The 19,233-nt window shown below is 43.0% G+C and overlaps 1 protein-coding gene across 1 annotated transcript in view; it reads right to left on the bottom strand.

Annotated features, from left to right (window-relative positions):
• The window catches only part of LOC132818217 (latent-transforming growth factor beta-binding protein 2-like), a 437,178-nt gene that overhangs the window by 388,341 nt on the left and 29,604 nt on the right, over positions 1-19,233 (bottom strand). The window contains exon 2 of the mRNA XM_060828998.1: positions 879-949. Within this exon, the coding sequence (XP_060684981.1) occupies positions 879-949 (71 nt within the window). The remainder of the gene's footprint in view (positions 1-878; positions 950-19,233) is intronic.

Raw genomic sequence — 19,233 nt, 5'->3', positions numbered from 1 at the left:
ATTGAGTTCCAGAACCAGGAGGTTATGCTGCAGCTGTACAAAGCTCTGGTACGGCCACATTTGGAGTATTGTGTACAGTTCTGGTCACTGCATTATAAGAAGGATATGGAAGCTTTGGAAAGGGTGCAGAGGAGATTTACTAGGATGTTGCCTGGTATGGAAGGAATGTCTTACGAGGAAAGGCTGTGGGCCTTGAGGCTGTTCTCCTTAGAGAGAAGAAGGTTGAGAGATGACTTAAGAGACATACAAGATAATCAGAGGGTTAGGTAGGGTGGACAGGGAGAGCCTTTTTCCAAGTATGGGGACGGCAAACACGAGGGGACACAACTTTAAAGTGAAGGGAGATAGGTATAAGACAGATGTCAGAGGTAATTTCTTTACTCAGAGAGTAGTAAGGGTATGGAATGCTTTACCTGCAACGGTAGTAGATTCGCCAAGTTTAAGTGCATTTAAGTCATCATTGGACAGGCAAATGGACGTACATGGAATAGTGTAGGTGGGATGGGCTTCAGATTAGTATGACAGGCGGAGCAACATCGAGGGCCGAAGGGCCTGTACTGCGCTGTAATGTTCTATGTTCTATGAAACATAATTGCACCAAGTATTTATAGTGAATAGTTGAAGTTAACTGATCATATATTAAGTATACAGAATGCAGCTCAGCTACCCTTCTGCTTTTGGCCTGTACCATTGTTGTATGTAACACCTCAGGTAGCTATAAATTCAACAACTCTGGAAGTCAATGTGAAAAAAGACAGTTAAAATCACCATCAATATATTCACCTCACATATATTTTAACCTCAGCTGTATTATTTTCCCAATAATTATTTCAATGATAACAAGAAATTTCCAAAGTTGTTTTCATTGCAATACTTACGTTTTATACATCTGTTTGTACCAGGGCTCACAGTCCATCCAGAACAGCACTGTCTTCCACAAACATTAGCTCTGAAAGAAACATTAACGTGCAGGTTAATTATGAGGTTCTTTCTTCAATTCATTGTGTTTGCTATGTTAGAAAAGATGTTCATTCTTTTGGCCATGTTATCTATCAAATCATTCACAAAACCATTGTAAGCAATGCCTCTGGGACTCCCCAGTGAGTTAGCAAGTTCATCCAGTGAAAGCCAATTAGATCAAAGGTGTTGCAAATATGATAACAATATGGGTACTGCTGTGATGTGTCAAAGATTAAATAGGAGCTGATGTTCATCGTCAAGCTCTATGATGGCCTCATCCAGGACCTTGGGTTCATGTCACATTACAGGTGAAAATGTGTTGCTGGAAAAGCGCAGCAGGTCAGGCAGCATCCAAGGAACAGGAAATTCGACGTTTCGGGCATAAGCCCTTCATCAGGAATGAGGAAAGTGTGTCCAGCAGGCTAAGATAAAAGGCAGGGAGGAGGGACTTGGGGGAGGGACGATGGAGATGTGATAGGTGGAAGGAGGTCAAGGTGAGGGTGATAGGCCAGAGTGGGGTGGGGGTGGAGAGGTCAGGAAGAAGATTGCAGGTTATGAAGGTGGTGCTGAGTTCGAGGGATTCGACTGAGACAAGGTGGAGGGAGGGGAAATGAGGAAACTGGAGAAATCTGAGTTCATCCCTTGTGGTTGGAGGGTTCCTAGGCGGAAGATGAGGTGCTCTTCCTCCAGCCGTCATGTTGTTATGGTCTGGCAATGGAGGAGTCCAAGGACCTCCATGTCCTTGGTGGAGTGGGAGGGGGAGTTAAAGTGTTGAGCCACGGGGTGGTTGGGTTGGTTGGTCCGGGTGTCCCAGAGGTGTTCTCTGAAACGTTCCGCAAGTAGGCGGCCTGTCTCCCCAATATAGAGGAGGCCACATTGGGTGCAGCGGATGCAATAGATGATGTGTGTGGAGGTGCAGGTGAATTTGTGGCGGATATGGAAGGATCCCTTGGGGCCTTGGAGAGAAGGAAGGGAGGAGGTGTGGGCGCAAGTTTTGCATTTCTTGTGGTTGCAGGGGAAGGTGCTGGGAGTGGAGGTTGGGGTGGTGGGGGGTGTGGACCTGACGAGGGAGTCACAGAGGGAGTGGTCTTTTCAGAATGCTGATAGGGGAGGGGAGGGAAATATATCCCTGGTGGTGGGGTCCGTTTGGAGGTGGCGGAAATGACGGCAGATGATACGCTGTATATGGAGGTTGGTGGGGTGGTAGGTGAGAACCATTGGGGTTCTGTCCTGGTGGCGGTTGGAGGGTCAGTACTCAAGGGCGGAGGAGCGGGAAGTGGAGGAGATGCGGTGGAGGGCATCGTTGATCACGTCTGGGGGGAATCTGCGGTCCTTGAAGAAGGAGGCCATCAGGACTGTACGGTATTGGAACTGGTCCTCCTGGCAGAGATGAAGGAATTGGGAATATGGGATGGCGTTTTTACAGGGAGCAGGGTGGGAGGAGGTGTAGTCTAGGTAGCTGTGGGAGTCAGTCGGTTTATAGTAGATGTCTGTGTTGACTCGGTCGCCGGAGATAGAAATGGAAAGGTCTAGGAAGGGGAGGGAAGAGTCTGGGATGGTCCAGGTGAATTTGAGGTTGGGGTGGAAGGTGTTGGTAAAGTGGATGAACTGTTCAACCTCCTCGTGGGAGCACGAGGCAGCGCCGATACAGTCATCGATGTAGCGGAGGAAAAGGTGGGGGATGGTGCCAGTGTAGTTGCAGAAGATGGACTGTTCCACATATCCTACGAAGAGGCAGGCATAGCTGGGGCCCATGCGGGTGCCCATGGCAACTCCTTTGGTTTGGAGGAAGTGGGAGGATTGGAGAGAGAAATTGTTCAGGATGAGCACCAGTTCAGTCAGTCAAAGGAGGGTCTCAGTGGAAGGGTACTGGTTGGTATTGTGGGAAAGGAAGAAGTGGAGGGCTTTGAGTCCTTCGTGATGGGGGATGGAGGTGTACAGGGACTGGATGTCCATCGTGAAAATAAGGCCTTGGGGACCAGGTGACCCCACTACACACACACACACACACAGACACACACACACAGACACACACACACAGACACACACACACACACACACACACACACACACGTTTGTGGGTTGACCTTGTACTTGCAGAATTATATTTGTGTGTTTCCTTAAACACAAGTGAGTTGCCGGAGGACTGGAAGGTTGCTCATGTTGTCCCCCGTACAAGGAGGGTAGTAGGGATATTCTAGGTAACTAGACCAGTGAGCCTGATATCAGTGTGGGAAAGTTGCTGGAGAAGGTACTGAGGGATAAAATCTATTTAAGTTTGAAAAAGAATGAGCTTATCAGTGATAGGCAACATGGTTTTATGTGGGGGAGATCGTGCCTTACCAACTTTATTAGAGTTCTTTGAGGAAGTGACCAAGTTGATAGATGAAGGAAAGGGCTGTATATATCATTTACATGGACTTTAGTAAGGCATTTGATAACGTTCCCCATGGTAAACTAATGAAGAAAGTGAGTCACATGGTGTGCAGATGTTCTAGCTAGCTGGATAAAGAACTGGTTGAGCAACAGGAGACAGGGAGTAGTAGTTGAAGGGAGTTTCTCGAAATGGAGAAAGATGACCAGTGGTGTTCCACAGGGATCAGTGTTGGGGCCATTGTTGCTTCTGATATACATAAATAATCTGGAAGAGGGCACTGTTGGTATGATCAATAAGTTTGCAGATGAAATGAAGATTGGTGGAGTAGCAGAAAGCATAGTGGACTGTCAAAGAATACAAGAGAATATAGATAGACTGGAGAGTTGGGCGGAGAAGTGGCAGATGGAGTTCAATCCTGGCAAATGTCAGGTGATGTGTTTTGGGAAGTCTAATTTGAGAGCAAATTATACAGTAAACAGAAGAGCCTGATGGGAAAAGTTGATGAGCAGAGAGATCTGGGAGTTCAGGTTCATTGTACCCTGAAGGTGGCTCCACAGGTGGATAGAGCTGTCTAGAAGGCATATGGTATGCTTGCCTTCATCAGACTTGGTGTTGAGTGTAAGAGCTGGCAGGTCATGTTAAAATTGTTCAGTTGCATTCGGTTGCATTTAGAATACTGTGTACAGTTCTAGTCACCACATACCAAAAGGAAGTGGACGCTTTGGAGAATATGCAGAGAAGGTTGACAAGGATGTTGCCTGGTACGGAAGGTGCTAGCTATGAAGAAAGGTTGAGTAGGTAAGGTTTGTTTTCATTAGAAAAAAGGAGATTGAGGGGAGGACCTGATTGAGGTCGACAAAATCATGAAGGATATAGACAGGGTAGATAGAGATGTGCTTTCTTCCCAGGGTGAAGGATTCAATAACACGAGGTTACACTTTCAAGGTGAGAGGTGAAAACTTTAAGGGGGATATACGTGGCAGTACTTTACACAGAGGATGGTAGGTGCCTGGAATACATTGCCAGTAGAGGTAGTAGAGGCAGGCATGATAGATTTGTTTAAGATGCATCTGGACGGATGCATGAGTAGGTGGGGAGCAGAGGGGTATAGATATTTAGGAATTGGACAACAGGTTTAGACAGTGGATTTGGATCGGCTCAGGCTTGGAGGACCAAAGGGCTGGTTCTTGGGCTATAAAGTTTCTTGGTTCTTTGTTCTCTTTGTTGTAAATGTTAATTTGCTCAAAACCTGCATGAGTCCATGTAAGATTAAGTAAATCCCTTTTTTAGATTGGAATCAGTCTGAACATTGGGACATAGACAGTCTCACACAGAGTACCTCGCACCATCAATGCATTATATGAGCAAACATAGGACCTATTTTTTAGATTTATTTTTTGATTAGATTCCCTAGAGTATGGAAACAGGCCTTCGGCCCAACAAGTTTACATCGACCCTCCGAAGAGTAACCCACCCAGACCCATTACCCTCCCCTATATTTACCCCTGACTAATGCACCTAACACTATGAGCAATTTAGAATGGCCAATTCACCTGACCTGCACATCTTTGGATTGTGGGAGGAAACCAGAGCACCCGGAGGAAACCCACGCAGACACGGGGAGAATGTACAAACTCCACACAGACAGTCACCCAAGGTGAGAATCGAACCCGGGTCCCTGGTGCTGTGAAACAGCAGTGCAAGTTCACTTGAGAATGTAACTTTAAAAGAAGTTCTGGGATTTACATACGAAAGAACTGAAACTAACATGGTCATTCTAACAGATGAGAGACTTAACAAACAATCCAGGTCTTTTTCAATATATAATTTCAGTTACACCACACTGTAAACTTTTGCTGTAAATTCTATGTCCTACGATCTTATACTCCACAACTACATGACGAAGGAGCAGAGCTCCAAAAGCTAGTGCTTCCAAATAAACCTGTTAGTCTATAAACTGGTGTTGTGTGAATTGGCCATGCTAAATTGCCCGTAGTGTTAGGTGAATGGGGTAAATGTAGGGGAATGGGTGTGGGTGGGTTGCTCTTCAGAGGGTGGGTGTGGACATGCTGGGCTGAAGGGCCTGTTTCCACACTGTAAGTAATCTAATCTAATCTAAGTAGAATATAATTTGGCATTAGGAACACATAGGTGACTGAAAATTGCAACAAAAATATTTCTTAAAATGCCAAGCTTATAAACCTCAATGCAGCTTGATGTTCTCTGGGATTGCTTTGGCTCATTTGATAGTGTTCAAAATGCTAATTCACTCAGGCAAATTAACAAATGCGTGTTTCTTGTCTGACCGATATTCCTCCCCCAGAGAAGTGTGTCACAGGGCATATTTGAATTCAGTCTCATTTACATATATTTGTTGCTCCAGTGAATCCTGTAAGACCTAACAAAGTTATTTTCTTCTGTGCTGCAGATCACTTTGAACCCCTTGGCTTTTCCTGACTGAATTCAAACATATATTGCCAAGGAAGTTTTTCTGGGATTGATCTAAATCTGGGATTATAAGCAAAAATTCAAATGTAACCAAGACAGATCCAGAAATTTAGAAAATATGTCAGCTATTCATGCATTAATTTGTAGAAATTGAGAGCAGATGATTTCCTCAGTACTTGTTTACATGCTTTTGACAATAGGTTTTCTCATACAAGTTTTTTGCTTTTAAATTATTTATCTTAAATCCAAATGCATTTCTTCATTTGCCAGACTAAGATATAATCTATCTGCCCTCTGCTTTTACTCAGCAACAAAGCAGTAGCAACATGAACCTAATTCAACCTTCAGACCACAGCATTCTATCCGCTACACGAAGATACATAAAGTTCAATAACAAATAACGATTGGAAGGGGAGTTAAATATACCTCTGTCAAGGAAAATTCTCAATGTCGAAACATTGCTGCAAGAAGCAATTGAGCAAATATGGTAGAAAACAGCAATGCCAGGTCAGAAAAAGACTCGGAGAAAGAGGAAATATTAGATAGCAGAACATTATTTCCTCCTGTTCTTTATATTTTAGCAACCCTTTCACAGACTTGAATCCAGTATTTTGTTTTAAATCTAGCCAGGCATCTAATCCCATTTGGCCCTATTTTCTGGACTTTCATGGTATTTGTGGATTTCACTCAGTTTTCAAACTATTTTGGCACCATCCTTTAGATCTCTGAAGCTCTTCATATTTTGTGAATATGATCTACATCAAGCTCAATATGAAATTGACTTAAGTACTTTGGTATTTATTGACATCAGTCATCTCTGTGTGCCATTTAATGATATAATATAATTCATTACAATTATTTCTGGTGTATCTGTTTTTTTTATATAGAAAATGCTATTGATTTTCTTGCATTTTGTATTCTTTAATTTGTGTGAAAGTTGAAAGGAGGGAGGCAGTACTTTCAATCATTATTTCCTTGTTCATGCTTGCAGCTGCCATGTAAGACCATAAGATATAGGACCAGAAATAGGCCATTCAGCCCATCAAATCTGCTCTGCCTTTTGATGAGATCATGGCTGATTTGACACTCCTCAACTCCACATTCCTGCCTTTTCTCCGTAACTCTTGGTTTCATTATTGATTAAAAATCTGTTTATCTCAGCCTTGTATATATTTAATGGACCAACTTCAACAGCCCATTGTGGTAAGGAGTTCCACAAATTCACAACCCTTTGAGAGAAGAAATTCATCTTCACCTCACTCATAATTGTGCAACCCTTTATTCCCAGATAATACCCTCTGGGCCTAGATCCTCCTATAAGAGGAAAACAATCTTACTGCATCTACCCTATCAAGTCCCCTAAGAATCATGTCTATTGCTATAAGTTCATAAGAACATAAGAAATAGGAAGAGGAGTAAACTATTCAGCCCCTCAAGCTTGCTCAACCCTTCCATAGGATCATGGCCAATCTGACATTCCTCATATCTATTTCCTTGCCCTTTACCCATGCCCTTTGATTCCCCCACTAATCAAGAGTCAATCTACCACAGCCCTAAATGCACACATGGACTCGGACCCCACAGCTCTCTGAGAGTCCAAAGACTTAGAGAGTCTCACCTTCTTAGAGAAGAAATTCCTCCTCATCTCTTTCCTAAATTGGTGCTGCTTTATTCTGAGACCACACCGTCTGGCCCTAGACTCTCCCATGAGGAGAAACGTCCTCTCAGCATTTGCATTTTCAGGAATTATAAATGTTTCAATGAGATCACCTCTCATTTTTGTAATTTCCAATGGATAGAGTCACAACCTTGCTCATTAAATGATCTCTCCATAAGGCAATCCTCCTAGTGAACATTCTCTGGATTACCGCCACTTAAATGATAGCTTCCCTGAAATAAGGGGACAAAACTCCTCAAAGTACTGATGTGGTCTCACCAGCACCTTATACAGTTAGCAAGACTTATCCTGAAATCCTATTGAAATAAGGACCAACATTCCATTAGCCTTCCTGATTACCTGCTGCACCTGTGTGCTCACTTTCTATGTTTCATGTGGGAGGCCTCACAAGTCCCTTTGTGTTGCAGCTTTCTGCAGTTTTCTCCATTTAAATAACACTCTGTTCTCTTGCTCTCCCTTCCAAAATGAACTGTTATACATTGTCTTCGAGTAAAAAGTGAGGTCTGCAGATGCTGGAGATCAGAGCTGAAAATGTGTTGCTGCTTATAGCACAGCAGGTTAGGCAGCATCCAAGGAACAGGAAATTCGACGTTTCGGGCCAGAGCCCTTCATTCCTGATGAAGGGCTCTGGCCCGAAACGTCGAATTTCCTGTTCTTTGGATGCTGCCTAACCTGCTGTGTTATAACCAGCAACACATTTTCAGCTGTTATACATTGTCCCACATTTGTCAACTCCTATTTAACCTACCAATATCTCTCTCTGTTTGTATCCCTCTCAAAACTGTTTGTATCCCTCTCAAACCTACTTTTCCACCGGTTTTTATGTCATCTGCAAATTTGGCTCCAACCCATTCAGTTCCTTCCTCCAAGTCATTGTTAGAAATTGTAAACAGTTGTGGTCACAGTATTGATACCTACTGGTAATAGGTTGCCAGCCTGAGAAAGAACCCTTCATTCGCTGTTTCCTATTTAGGAGTCAAATCTCTACCCACACCAATGTACCTCCTCCAACATCATGGGCTCTTACCTTGTAACTTAACCTTTTTTGAGGTACGTTTTCAAACATGTGTCCAAATAAACAGGTGTCCAAATAAAACACCTCTACTGGTTTCCCTCTATCCACTTTGGTTGAGTCTTTCTCAAAAAACTCTTGCCAGACATGATTTGCTTTCATAAAGCCATGTTGGCTCTGCCTGATTATATTATGTTAAAAATCACACAGCACCAGGTTATGTCCAACAGTTTAATTGGAAGCACACTAGCTTTCCGATTAAAGTGTTGGACTATAAACTGGTGTTGTGTGATTTTAACTTTGTACACCCCAGTCCAACACCGGCATCTCCAAATCATGATTATGTTATGCTGGTTTTCCAAATGTTCTGCTATTTCTTCCTTAAAAATTTATTCCAACATTTTTCTAACAGTGCTGGGCTAATCCGTCTCCACCAACCCATTTCTGCCTCTCTCCCTTTCTGAATAGAAGTGTTACATCAATAGTTTTCCAAGCCTCTGGTACAACTCTAGATCTTTGGAAAGTTACAACAAAAGCATCCATGACCTTTGTAGCTATCTGTTTAGGATCTTAACATGAAGCCATCATGGCCAAGGAACTTATCTGTGTTCAGCCACATTAGTTTGCCTATTGCTACTTCTCTAATGATGATGATGGTTCTTAATTTCTCCTCTATATTCTTCAGTATTAATGCGATGTTCAAAGTACCTTCCACTGTAAAGACTGATTCAAATATCTGGTTAACTCCCCTACATTTCCTTGTTCCCCATAACTGTCTCCTCAGATTCATTTTCGAAGGGGCCTATGTTCTCTTTGATCTTTCCCTTTCAGTTTTTACATTTAAAGAAGCTCGTACTGTCAGTTTTTTTTATATTTGCCCTCATAGTTTCTGGCTCACCTCACATTCTGTTACATTACAACATGTACAGAGCCAATCTACTCAATCTCTGCTCATAAGACAGTCCATCCATACCTGTTATCAGCCTTTTGCCTAATGCTATAAACAAGGTCGGATGGACACATCATTTCCTTTCTACTGCCATTCTTCCACCAGTCACAATAAACGTTCAACGTTGAGAGGATGATGATGTGATCTATTATAAAAACTGGAAGCAGAAGCAGGCCGTTGGCATTTTCAGCCTACTCTGACATTCAGTCAGATCATGAAAGCATTTACACATAGAAATATAGAAAATAGGAGTGGGAGGAGGCCATTTGGCCCTTCGAGGCTGCTCTGTCATTCATCACAATCATGGCTGATCATCAAACTCAATGGTTCCCCTCCAAGCACGGGATTGATGTGGATTTCACCAGTTTCCCAAGGACAGAACCCCGCCGCTGGTCCTCAACTTCCACCTCACTAACCTCCAGATACACCGCATCGTCCTTCACCATTTCCACCACCTACAAACGCATCCCACCACTAGAGATATATTTCCCTTCCCACCCTATCCACTTTCCATAAAGACTATTCCCTCTGCGACTCTCTTGTCAGGTTCACATCCCCCACCACCCACCCTCCTCTCCCAGCACCATCCACTGCCACTGCAGGAATTGCAAAACCTGCACCCACACCTCTCCTCTCACTTCCGTCCAAGGCCCCAAAGGAGCCTTCTATATCCATCAGAAATTTGCCTGCACTTCCACACGTCATTTACTGTATCCATTGCTCCCAATGTGGTCTCCTCTACCCTGGGGAGACAGGACGCCTACTTACAGAACACTTCAGAGAACATCTCCGGGACACACGCACAAAGCAATCCCACTGCCCTGTGGCTGAACACTTCAACTCCCCCTCCCACTCCACCAAGGACATGCAGGTGCTGGGCCTTCTCCATCGCAAAACCCTAACCACCAACACCTGGAGGAAGAATGCCTTGGGACCCTTCAACTACACGGGATTAATGTGGATTTCACCAGTTTCCTCATTCCCCCTCCCAGATCCAACCTTTCAACTCAGCACTGCCCTTATGACCTGCCCTATCTGTCGATCTTCCTTCCCCCCATCCACTCCACCATCCTCTCTGACCTATCACCTTCACCCCATCTCCATCCACCTATTGCGCTCTCGGCTAACTTTCCCCCAGACCCACCCCTCTCCAATTTATCTCTCCACCCCCTCGGCTCACATGCCTCATTCCTGATGAAGGGCTTTTGCCCAAAATATTAACTCTCTTGTTTCTCAGATGCTGCCTGACCGGCTGTGTTTTTCCAGCACCACACTCTCGACATCCAACTCAATAGCCTCATCCTACTTTCTCCCCATAAACTTTGATGCCATTCACCCCAAGTGCTATATCTAGCTGCCTCTTGATTACATTCAATGTTTTGGTAACAACTACTTCCTGTGGTAATGAATTCCACAGGCTCACCACTCTCTGGGTGAGGAAATGTCTCCTCATCTCCATCCTGAATGGTCCATCCCGAATCCTCAGACTGTGACCTCTGATTCTGGACACACCAACCATCAGGAACATCCTCCCTGCATCTCCCCGGTCTAATCCTGTTAGAATGTTGTAGGTCTCTATGAGATCTCTCCCTCACTCGTCTGAACTCCAGTGAAAGCAATTCTAACCCAGTCAATCTCTCCTCATACGTCAGCTCCACCATCCCTGGAATCAGGCTGGGAAACCCTCGCTGCACTCCCTCAAGAGCGAGAACATCCTTCCTCTGAAAAGGAGACCAAAACTACACACAATACTCTAGGTGTGGCCTCACCAAGGCCCAGTATATCTGCAGCAACACATCCCTGCTCCTGTACTCGAAACCTCTCTCAATGAAGGCCAACATACCATTTGCCTTCTTTACTGCCTGCTGCACCCGCATGCTCACCTTCAGTGACTGGTGCACAAGGACACCCAGTCCCACTGCACACTCCCCTCTCCCAATTTACTGCCATGGTTGATCTGTTTGTATTTGAAATCCCACACTCCATCTATCCGAGAATACCTTTCATAACAAGAATCTATCCACCTCTGTCTTCAAAAATAATCAAATAAGCAAAAAAAAAACCAGACTCCTCTGGTTTCGAAAGTTCTAAAGTCACACAATCCTCTGTCCTTCTCAATTCTCTCTAAAAAGGGCAACCCCCTCATTTTAAAACAAAGCTGACCACCAACAAGAAGATGACTATTCAGAATCTTCTCTGCTTCAAATAAATCACCCCTCATTCTTCAAACCTCCAATGGAAACAAACTCAGTCTGTCCAACCTTTCCTCATAAGATACCTCACTCATTCCAGATTGTCATCTTGTAGACTAGCTCTCACATAATTGCATCCTTCCTTTAAAAGGAGACCACAGCTGCACACATTGAATCCCTACAATGTGCAAACAGGCCATTTAGCCCACACCAACCCTCTGATCGGCATCCCACCCCACCCTCCTACCCTGTATTCCCCACATTCAACCTACCCTAGCCTGAACATCACTGAATGCTATGGGTAATTTGGCACAGCCAATCCACCTGACCTGCACATCCTTGGACTGTGAGAAGAAACTGGAGCACCCAGAGGAGACACGAGGAGAATATGCAAACTCCACACAGACAGTTGCCTGAGGGTGAAATCCAACCCAGGTCCCTGGCGCTGTGAGGCAGCAGTGCTAACCACTGAGCCACTGTGCCACCTCACAGTATTTGAAATGTGACCTCATGAATGTCCTGGAAAACTGAAGTATACTATCCTTACTTTTATGTTCAGTCCCTCTTGAAATAAAGGATAGGATCCCATCAGCCTTCTTGATGCCAGACCCCATTATTAACATTTGAGACACATGCAATAGGACACGTAAATCTGTCCCCACTTCAGAATTGAGCATATGTTCTCCATTTAAGTTCTGCTCTGCCTTTTTAAAGTGAACATCCTCACATTTCCCCACATTATTTTCAAATCTGCCAGGTTTTGCCCATGCACCCAATCTAGCCATATCTGTCTTCATCCTCTTTGTGTCTTCATACAACAAAGCTTCTGATTTATCTTTTTGCCATGTGCAAATGTTGCCGCCATGCTTTTCATTTCCATCATTAATTTCAGTGACATAATTTGCATAAAGCTGAGGCATCAGCACAGACCACTGTGGGCTGGGTAATCCAAGATGGAGGACGGGAAACAATTGGTGCTGTAAGAGCTGCTCCTTTTTTGAGGTGTTTCAGTTATTGGAGCTGATTCCCTCGAATTCTAGGAGCAGTAATTACTGTTTTATAAGCTGTTGCATTGCCTTGGAACTTTGAGAACAAAAAGATCAAAACAACGGCACTTTAAAAAGGACAGAGAGATAAATGCATAGACCAGATGGTCAGTGTAAGAGAGACAGAGAGAGAGACAGAAACAGAGAGAGAGAGAGAGAGAGGGAGAAAGAAACCTACATTGCTGTCTGACACAACAGTGAATCTGCACAGCTACTGCCTTTGCTGTTTGAGTTCAAGTATTTGTATTGTGTGTAATTCTGGGTCTCCTTCCTCTAGGGAGGATGTTGTGAAACTTGAAAGGGTTCAGAAAAGATTTACAAGGATGTTGCCAGGGTTGAAGGTTTGAGCTATAGGGAGAGGCTGAATAGGCTGGGACTGTTTACCCTGGAGCATTGGAGTCTGAGGGTGAGACGTTTTAGAAAATCATGAGGGGCATGCATGGGGTAAATAGACAATATTTTCCCTGGGTTGAGAGAGTCCAGAATTAGAGGGCATAGGTTTCGGATGAGAGCGAAAAGATTTAAAATGGGACCTGGGCAGAGGGGGTGGTGCATTTATGGAATGAGTTGCCAGAGAAAGTGATGGAGGCTGGTACAATTACAACCTTTAAAAGGCATCTGGACATGTATATGAATAGGAAGGGTTTAGAGGAATATGGGACAGGTACTGGCAAATGGGACTAGATTAATTTAGGATATCTGGTCAGCATGAACGAGTTGGACTGAAGGGTCTGTTTCTGTGCTGTACATCTCTGTGACTCTATGACTTCACTTATTACATCCTGCCAATCAGAAAAGAGACTCATATATGCATATTCCCTGCTTTCTGCCAGCCAGCCAATACAACCAGAAGATAAAACAATACAGCGTAGAGCAGGCCCTTTGGCTCTCGATGTTGCGCCGACCTGTGAACTATTCTCAGCTCGTCCCTCTACACTATCCCATCATTATCCATCTGCTTCTCCAAGGATTGTTTAAATCTCCCTACTGTGGCTGAGTTAACTACATTGGCAGGTGGGGCATTCCACACCCTTACCACTCTTCATGTAATACCTGATACCGTGAGTTCAAACTTTGTGCAGTAACCTTTGATGTGGAACCTTGTCAAAGGTTTTCTGGCGATCGAAGTATAATATGCCTATAATTTGCCCTTTATGCACAACGCAGGTTACACCTTCAAAGATTCCAGTAAAAATTGGTTAAAGATAATTTCCCTTTCACAAAACCATGGTGATTTTTCCAATTATTTGGAGTATTTCAAAATATCCAGTGGAAATCTCCTTAATGATCAGGGAGTTTTTTTTTAACAGAGATTTGAGACTGAATCTGGTTTGATATTGGGAACAAGTTATGCATGTTCCTTTAGCTAGCAAAGAATAACAGCTTTATTTGAAATGAAGCTAAATGTGCATAGACTATTGCAAAGAAATGGTGCAAGCTGTGCCAAGATAGGTATAACATATTCTAACAACCCAAACTTAACCTGAGGAAAATGTTAGAATACCCCACAGAACACATCAAACAACCAGACCCTATGGCTTTCTCAGCAGTTCCTCAGAAGTTAGTGACACTGTGGGTGACCAAATCTTGTTAAAATTTCAGGAGAGATTCTAATTGTCAACTTTTGATGATATGGCCTGGAAATTCTTTCAAAAGCTACTGTCATGCACTGTCTTAATGACTGCTCATGTTTTGGTGTTTCGCCCCCCCCCCCCCCCCCGCTCTCCTGGGTTTACATTCCCAAGGATTCTGGAAACTGCACTCCAGCACTTACTCACAAGCATATTTCGCAAACTGCAAACTTTACCAAGTCAGTGCAATACTTGTTTCTCCAGCTATATTCTGACTCTGTTACACAAAGTAAAATGCTGACTTATGGCTCTCCTTCTCCCTCATTCACTGGACTGTCAGCACTACACAGTTTCTCTCAGGTCTTCACAGCATTTAGGATGTTTCCTGAATGAATCTTCTGCCTTCTAGAACAAGAACCATCGCCAAACCCTAACCACCTGAGGCCTAGAGGGGCTTCCAATACTTTGAGCCAGTGACACTGAGGAATGGTGATATGTTCCTAAGTCAGGATAGTGTGTGGCTTGAATGGTAACTTCCCATGTATCCTTCGCGGTAAGTGATGAGTATTCCATCACACTCCTAACCTGTGCCTTGTAGATGGTGGACAGGCTTTGTGGAGTCAGAAGATGACTTAGTCACTGCAGGTTACTAAGCCTCTGCTCTTTTAGCCACAGTACTTGTATGGCTAGTCCAAGGCACAACCTTCAGGGTGAAGGGCCACACTTTAGAATTGAGATGAGGAGAAATTTCTTCAGTAATGAGGGTGGTGAATCTGCGGAAGTGGGTTCCGCAGAAAGCTGTGGAGGCCACGTCATTGAGTGTATTTAAGATGGAGATTGATTAGTAAGGATCAAGGGTTTGTGGTTCTGGAGCCACGTGTACATAAAACAAGTTAAGGATGGCAGATTTCTTTCCTTAAAGGGCATCAGTGAACCTCATAGATTTTTATAGCAATCAACAATAGTTGCACTTCTCTACTTTCTAATTCTAGATTTTTATTGAATTCAAATTTCACCATCAACCATAGTGGAACACAAATGCATGTGCCCAGAACATCAGCCTGGGGTTCTGGATTACTGGTCCACTGATATTTCCACTACATTATCCAAATCTAGATCTCCACAAGTAAAAGTGTGGTTACAAAGGCATTTGGCATGGTTGCCTTCATTGCTCAGACTTTGAGAATAGGAGTTTGGACGTCATTTTGAAGTTGTACAAGACATTAGTGAGACCTCTTCTGGAGTATTCAATCCAGTTCTGGTCCCCACGCTACAGGAAGGGAATGATGGTTCACTGGTTAGCACTGCTGCCTCGCAACACCAGGAATCCAGGATTGATTCCCACATTGGCCAGATGTCTGTGTGAATCCTGCAAATTCTCGCTATGTCTGCATGGGTTTCCTCCCACAATCCAAAGATGTGCAGGTTAAGTGAATTAGCTGTGCTAAATTGCCCACAATGTTCAGGGATGTGTAGGTTAGGCACATAATTTAGAGGGAAATGGGTCTGGGTGGGTTGCTCTTCAGAGGGTCGGTGTGGACTTGATGGGCCAAAGGGCCTATTTCCACGCTGTGGGGATTCTATAGTCTTGGAAGAGTTTTCTTAAATTGAGAGGGTTCAGAAAAGATTTACCAGAATGTTGCTGGGACTGGTGAGTTTGAGTTATAAAGATAGGCTGGGATTTTCTTCAACCAAGTGTAGGAGATGGAAGGGTTTACAAAATCATGACTGGCATAGACAAGGGTGAATAGCAAGGGTCTTTTCCTTAGGGTGGGGGAATTCAAAGCTAGAGTCATATTTTTAAGGTGAGAGGAGAAAGTTTTAAAAAGAACACGTGGGGCAACTTTTGAATATAGAGAGTGTGTAGAATAATCTGCCAGAGGATGTGGTTGACGCAAGATGTAAAAGACATTTGGACAGGTAAGGTTTGGAGGGATATGGGCCAAATGGAGACAAGTGGGACTTCTTTCGTTTAGGAACATGGTTGGTGTGGACTAATTGAACCCAAGGGTCTGTTTCCATGATGTATGACTCTATGACTCAAGTTTTCTAAATGTTTGCCAGCCAAGCTGATGGAAACAAACTGAATCTATAACAATATATCATTCAGTGAATACAATTAATTTGCAATATTTCATTCTAGCTGCATTGGTGCTTTTTCAAAACCAAAATGGCTTTTAAACTATGAAAATAAAGTGTAGATTTTAAGGCTGTGCTGTTCACTACACATCAATTGCACATGAAAAATGGCAATTTGTTTATGTTTGTTTACAACTTATATTTGCTCAGATAGCTCTTTTTTTCTGTTTTAAGTCCTGTGTGTTTTGATCTCCTAAATATCAAGCATTGTTTCCGTTTCTGTGTCCAGTTGGTTTTAAGACAAGTATGTTAATTTCTGGAATAATACTCCCAACATGTGTGCCAGATTCATTTCCAGCCTCAAGCAGAGTTACAGAAAAAGCACATTGAGGGTGGAACCTGACCTGAATTCCCAAACTTTAACTAGGCGAAAGTGAGGACTACAGATGCTGGAGATCAGAGTCGAGATTAGAGTGGTGCTGGAAAAGCACAGCAGGTCAGGCAGCACCTGAGAAGCAGGGAAATCGATGTTTCAGGCAAAAGCCCTTCATCAGAAAATCTGATGAAGGGCTTTTGCCCGAAACGTCGATTTTCCTGCTCCTCAGGTGCTGCCTGCCCTGCTGTGCGTTTCCAGCACCACTCTAATCTAGACTTCCCAAAATTTAACCCAGGACAGGCCTTCATAATGGGGGATACCTTGCTAGTAACAATGATCCCAGTATCCGTGGGCAAGGCGGCTGACAGGGTTGAGAAACATGTCAGCCTAGATCAAATTGTGGAACAGACTTGATGGGCTGAGTGGCTTAATTCTACATCATTTAACATTACTTTCATAATCCTGTATTTCTCAAAACACAAAATTGACTACATTTCAAAAATTCTTAATTAACTGGAAGCCAAATCTTTAGATGACATTGTTTTGTTTTCAGCTGGAATTATGTGCCCGAAGTGTCCAAAATAATTAATGGTTTTAATGGAGCAAATAATGGCTGCACTCCAAAAAATATTGGAATGACATTGAATGAGGCATTCATGCCCGATAAGAATGGAGTGTTTTTAAAATGTTTGTCCTGTTAAACTTGTGCCCTATCAACATGTAATCCAGTTCTGAGCACCAGATTGACACTGCATGAGGCACATGTATCTGGTGAGAGTTGAGAGCATTTAAACTGTTAGAATATAGCGATGAAAGCAGAATCTATAATTGCTTTTAAAAACAAGGCAGATGAATGTTTAAAGAAGAGAAAAGTGAATCTGTGTGAAGAATAAACGGGGATAGGACTAAGCATACACTTCTTTCAGGTAATTGGCATTGGCATGATAGAGTTATAGCTTCCTGTACAGTGGAAATTATGCAACTTCGCTGGGCTATAGTTATATACAAAACAGTACAGAATCAACTTGCAATGTTATAGCAATAAAGTTATTCAGGCATTTAAACAAACGAGTAATAGCATGATATGGTGTAGTATATAGTGCAGAAATAGTGTTCTGAAAAATTGCCAAATTAGTTTAAAGTAAGCATTTCCAAACAGTGTGCAAGTGGTTGAGCTGTAAAGCACATCTGTGGCACAGATTTTCCGTTGACCTCCTACTGAAAGACAGCACTAGACTGTAGACATCACAAGCATGTTAAATATCCCACATAAGATGGATGTTGCCTTTTTGTCACAGAGCCATCTCTTGGAATCCTGCTTGTTTCTTTGATTTGTTGCTTTCTGCTAGATGCTTTAAAAGAAATAAATATACTTCTACAGTACTACATTCGGCAGAACAAGTTCCTGAAGCCCAATAACTGTGAGCAAATTTGTTAAGTTATGGCAATTACATTAAATCCACAATAATTCAAAGATTCAAAAACTTAAATGTGAAAGTCTTATTTTGTTTGGAAGGTTAATTTATTCTCAGTACCAGAATGATCTTCCCTATTTTAATCCTACAATACAAGCAAATAAACATGTTTAGAAGCTGACTCTATCTCTTTAAGTGCTTTTTTATTAAATATCTAAGATTTGTGCATACCAGTGGTGATTTTAATTGCAAATCCGAAAATCTCGGCAGTTGGGTGCCTCAAAGTCTGTGTTTCATCTGGACAGGACTCTATCCTGACCTTTTTTTATGACTTCTAACATATTTTGCTGCTACACCCCCCACCTCCAAAAGTAGGCAATATCTGCCATGTGAAAGCATGTGCGTATGAGAAGTAATATAACTTGACTGACTGGCACACTCAGAAGTCATACCCACACTGTACCATTTATCAAAAGCACTCTGTAAAGTTGTGATTTTTTTTGCCACACTGTGCAGAAACATAACAGTGCTATCTCTCCTGCCAATTAGTGGTTTTTCAATCTTTTACCATTCAGTAGCCATAATGTAATCAGACCTGGTGTAATGTTAGCCTACCTGTATTTTTGAAAGTTTATCACCTCTCCTGAGTTTTCAGGAATCACTGGAGTCAGGAAGGGTCTCAAAGGACTAGAAAACAGCTAATGCAACATTCGTGTTCAAGAAGGCAGGGAGGCGGAAGAGGGGAAACTATAGGCTGGCTAGCCTTCCTCTTGTCATTGGTAAGATTTTAGAGTCTTTAGATTATGGAGAACTTGGAACTCCATGGAAAATTAGGGTGTAGTCAGCACACAGTTTCATCAAAACAAGATCATGCTTGACAAATCTGCTAGACTTCTTTGAGGAGGTAACGATCCAGTTAGACAAAGAATAGCCATTGAACATGATCTGGATTTCCAGAAGACCTATGACAAGTTGCCATACAGGAGTGCTTGACTAGTTCAAAATATAGTGCTTTTATTAGATTGAGACAGCAAGTTTTTCGCCGAATGTTAGTACTTATCCCTTTTCAGCCCTTCACATTGCAAACACCATCTCTACGTGAATGGCTAAGCAGCACAGCTAATCAGGGG

Source organism: Hemiscyllium ocellatum, chromosome 8, assembly GCF_020745735.1.
Source record: "Hemiscyllium ocellatum isolate sHemOce1 chromosome 8, sHemOce1.pat.X.cur, whole genome shotgun sequence".
Classification (NCBI taxonomy): Eukaryota; Metazoa; Chordata; class Chondrichthyes; order Orectolobiformes; family Hemiscylliidae; genus Hemiscyllium; species Hemiscyllium ocellatum.
This window is presented reverse-complemented; position numbering and strand designations above follow the sequence as displayed.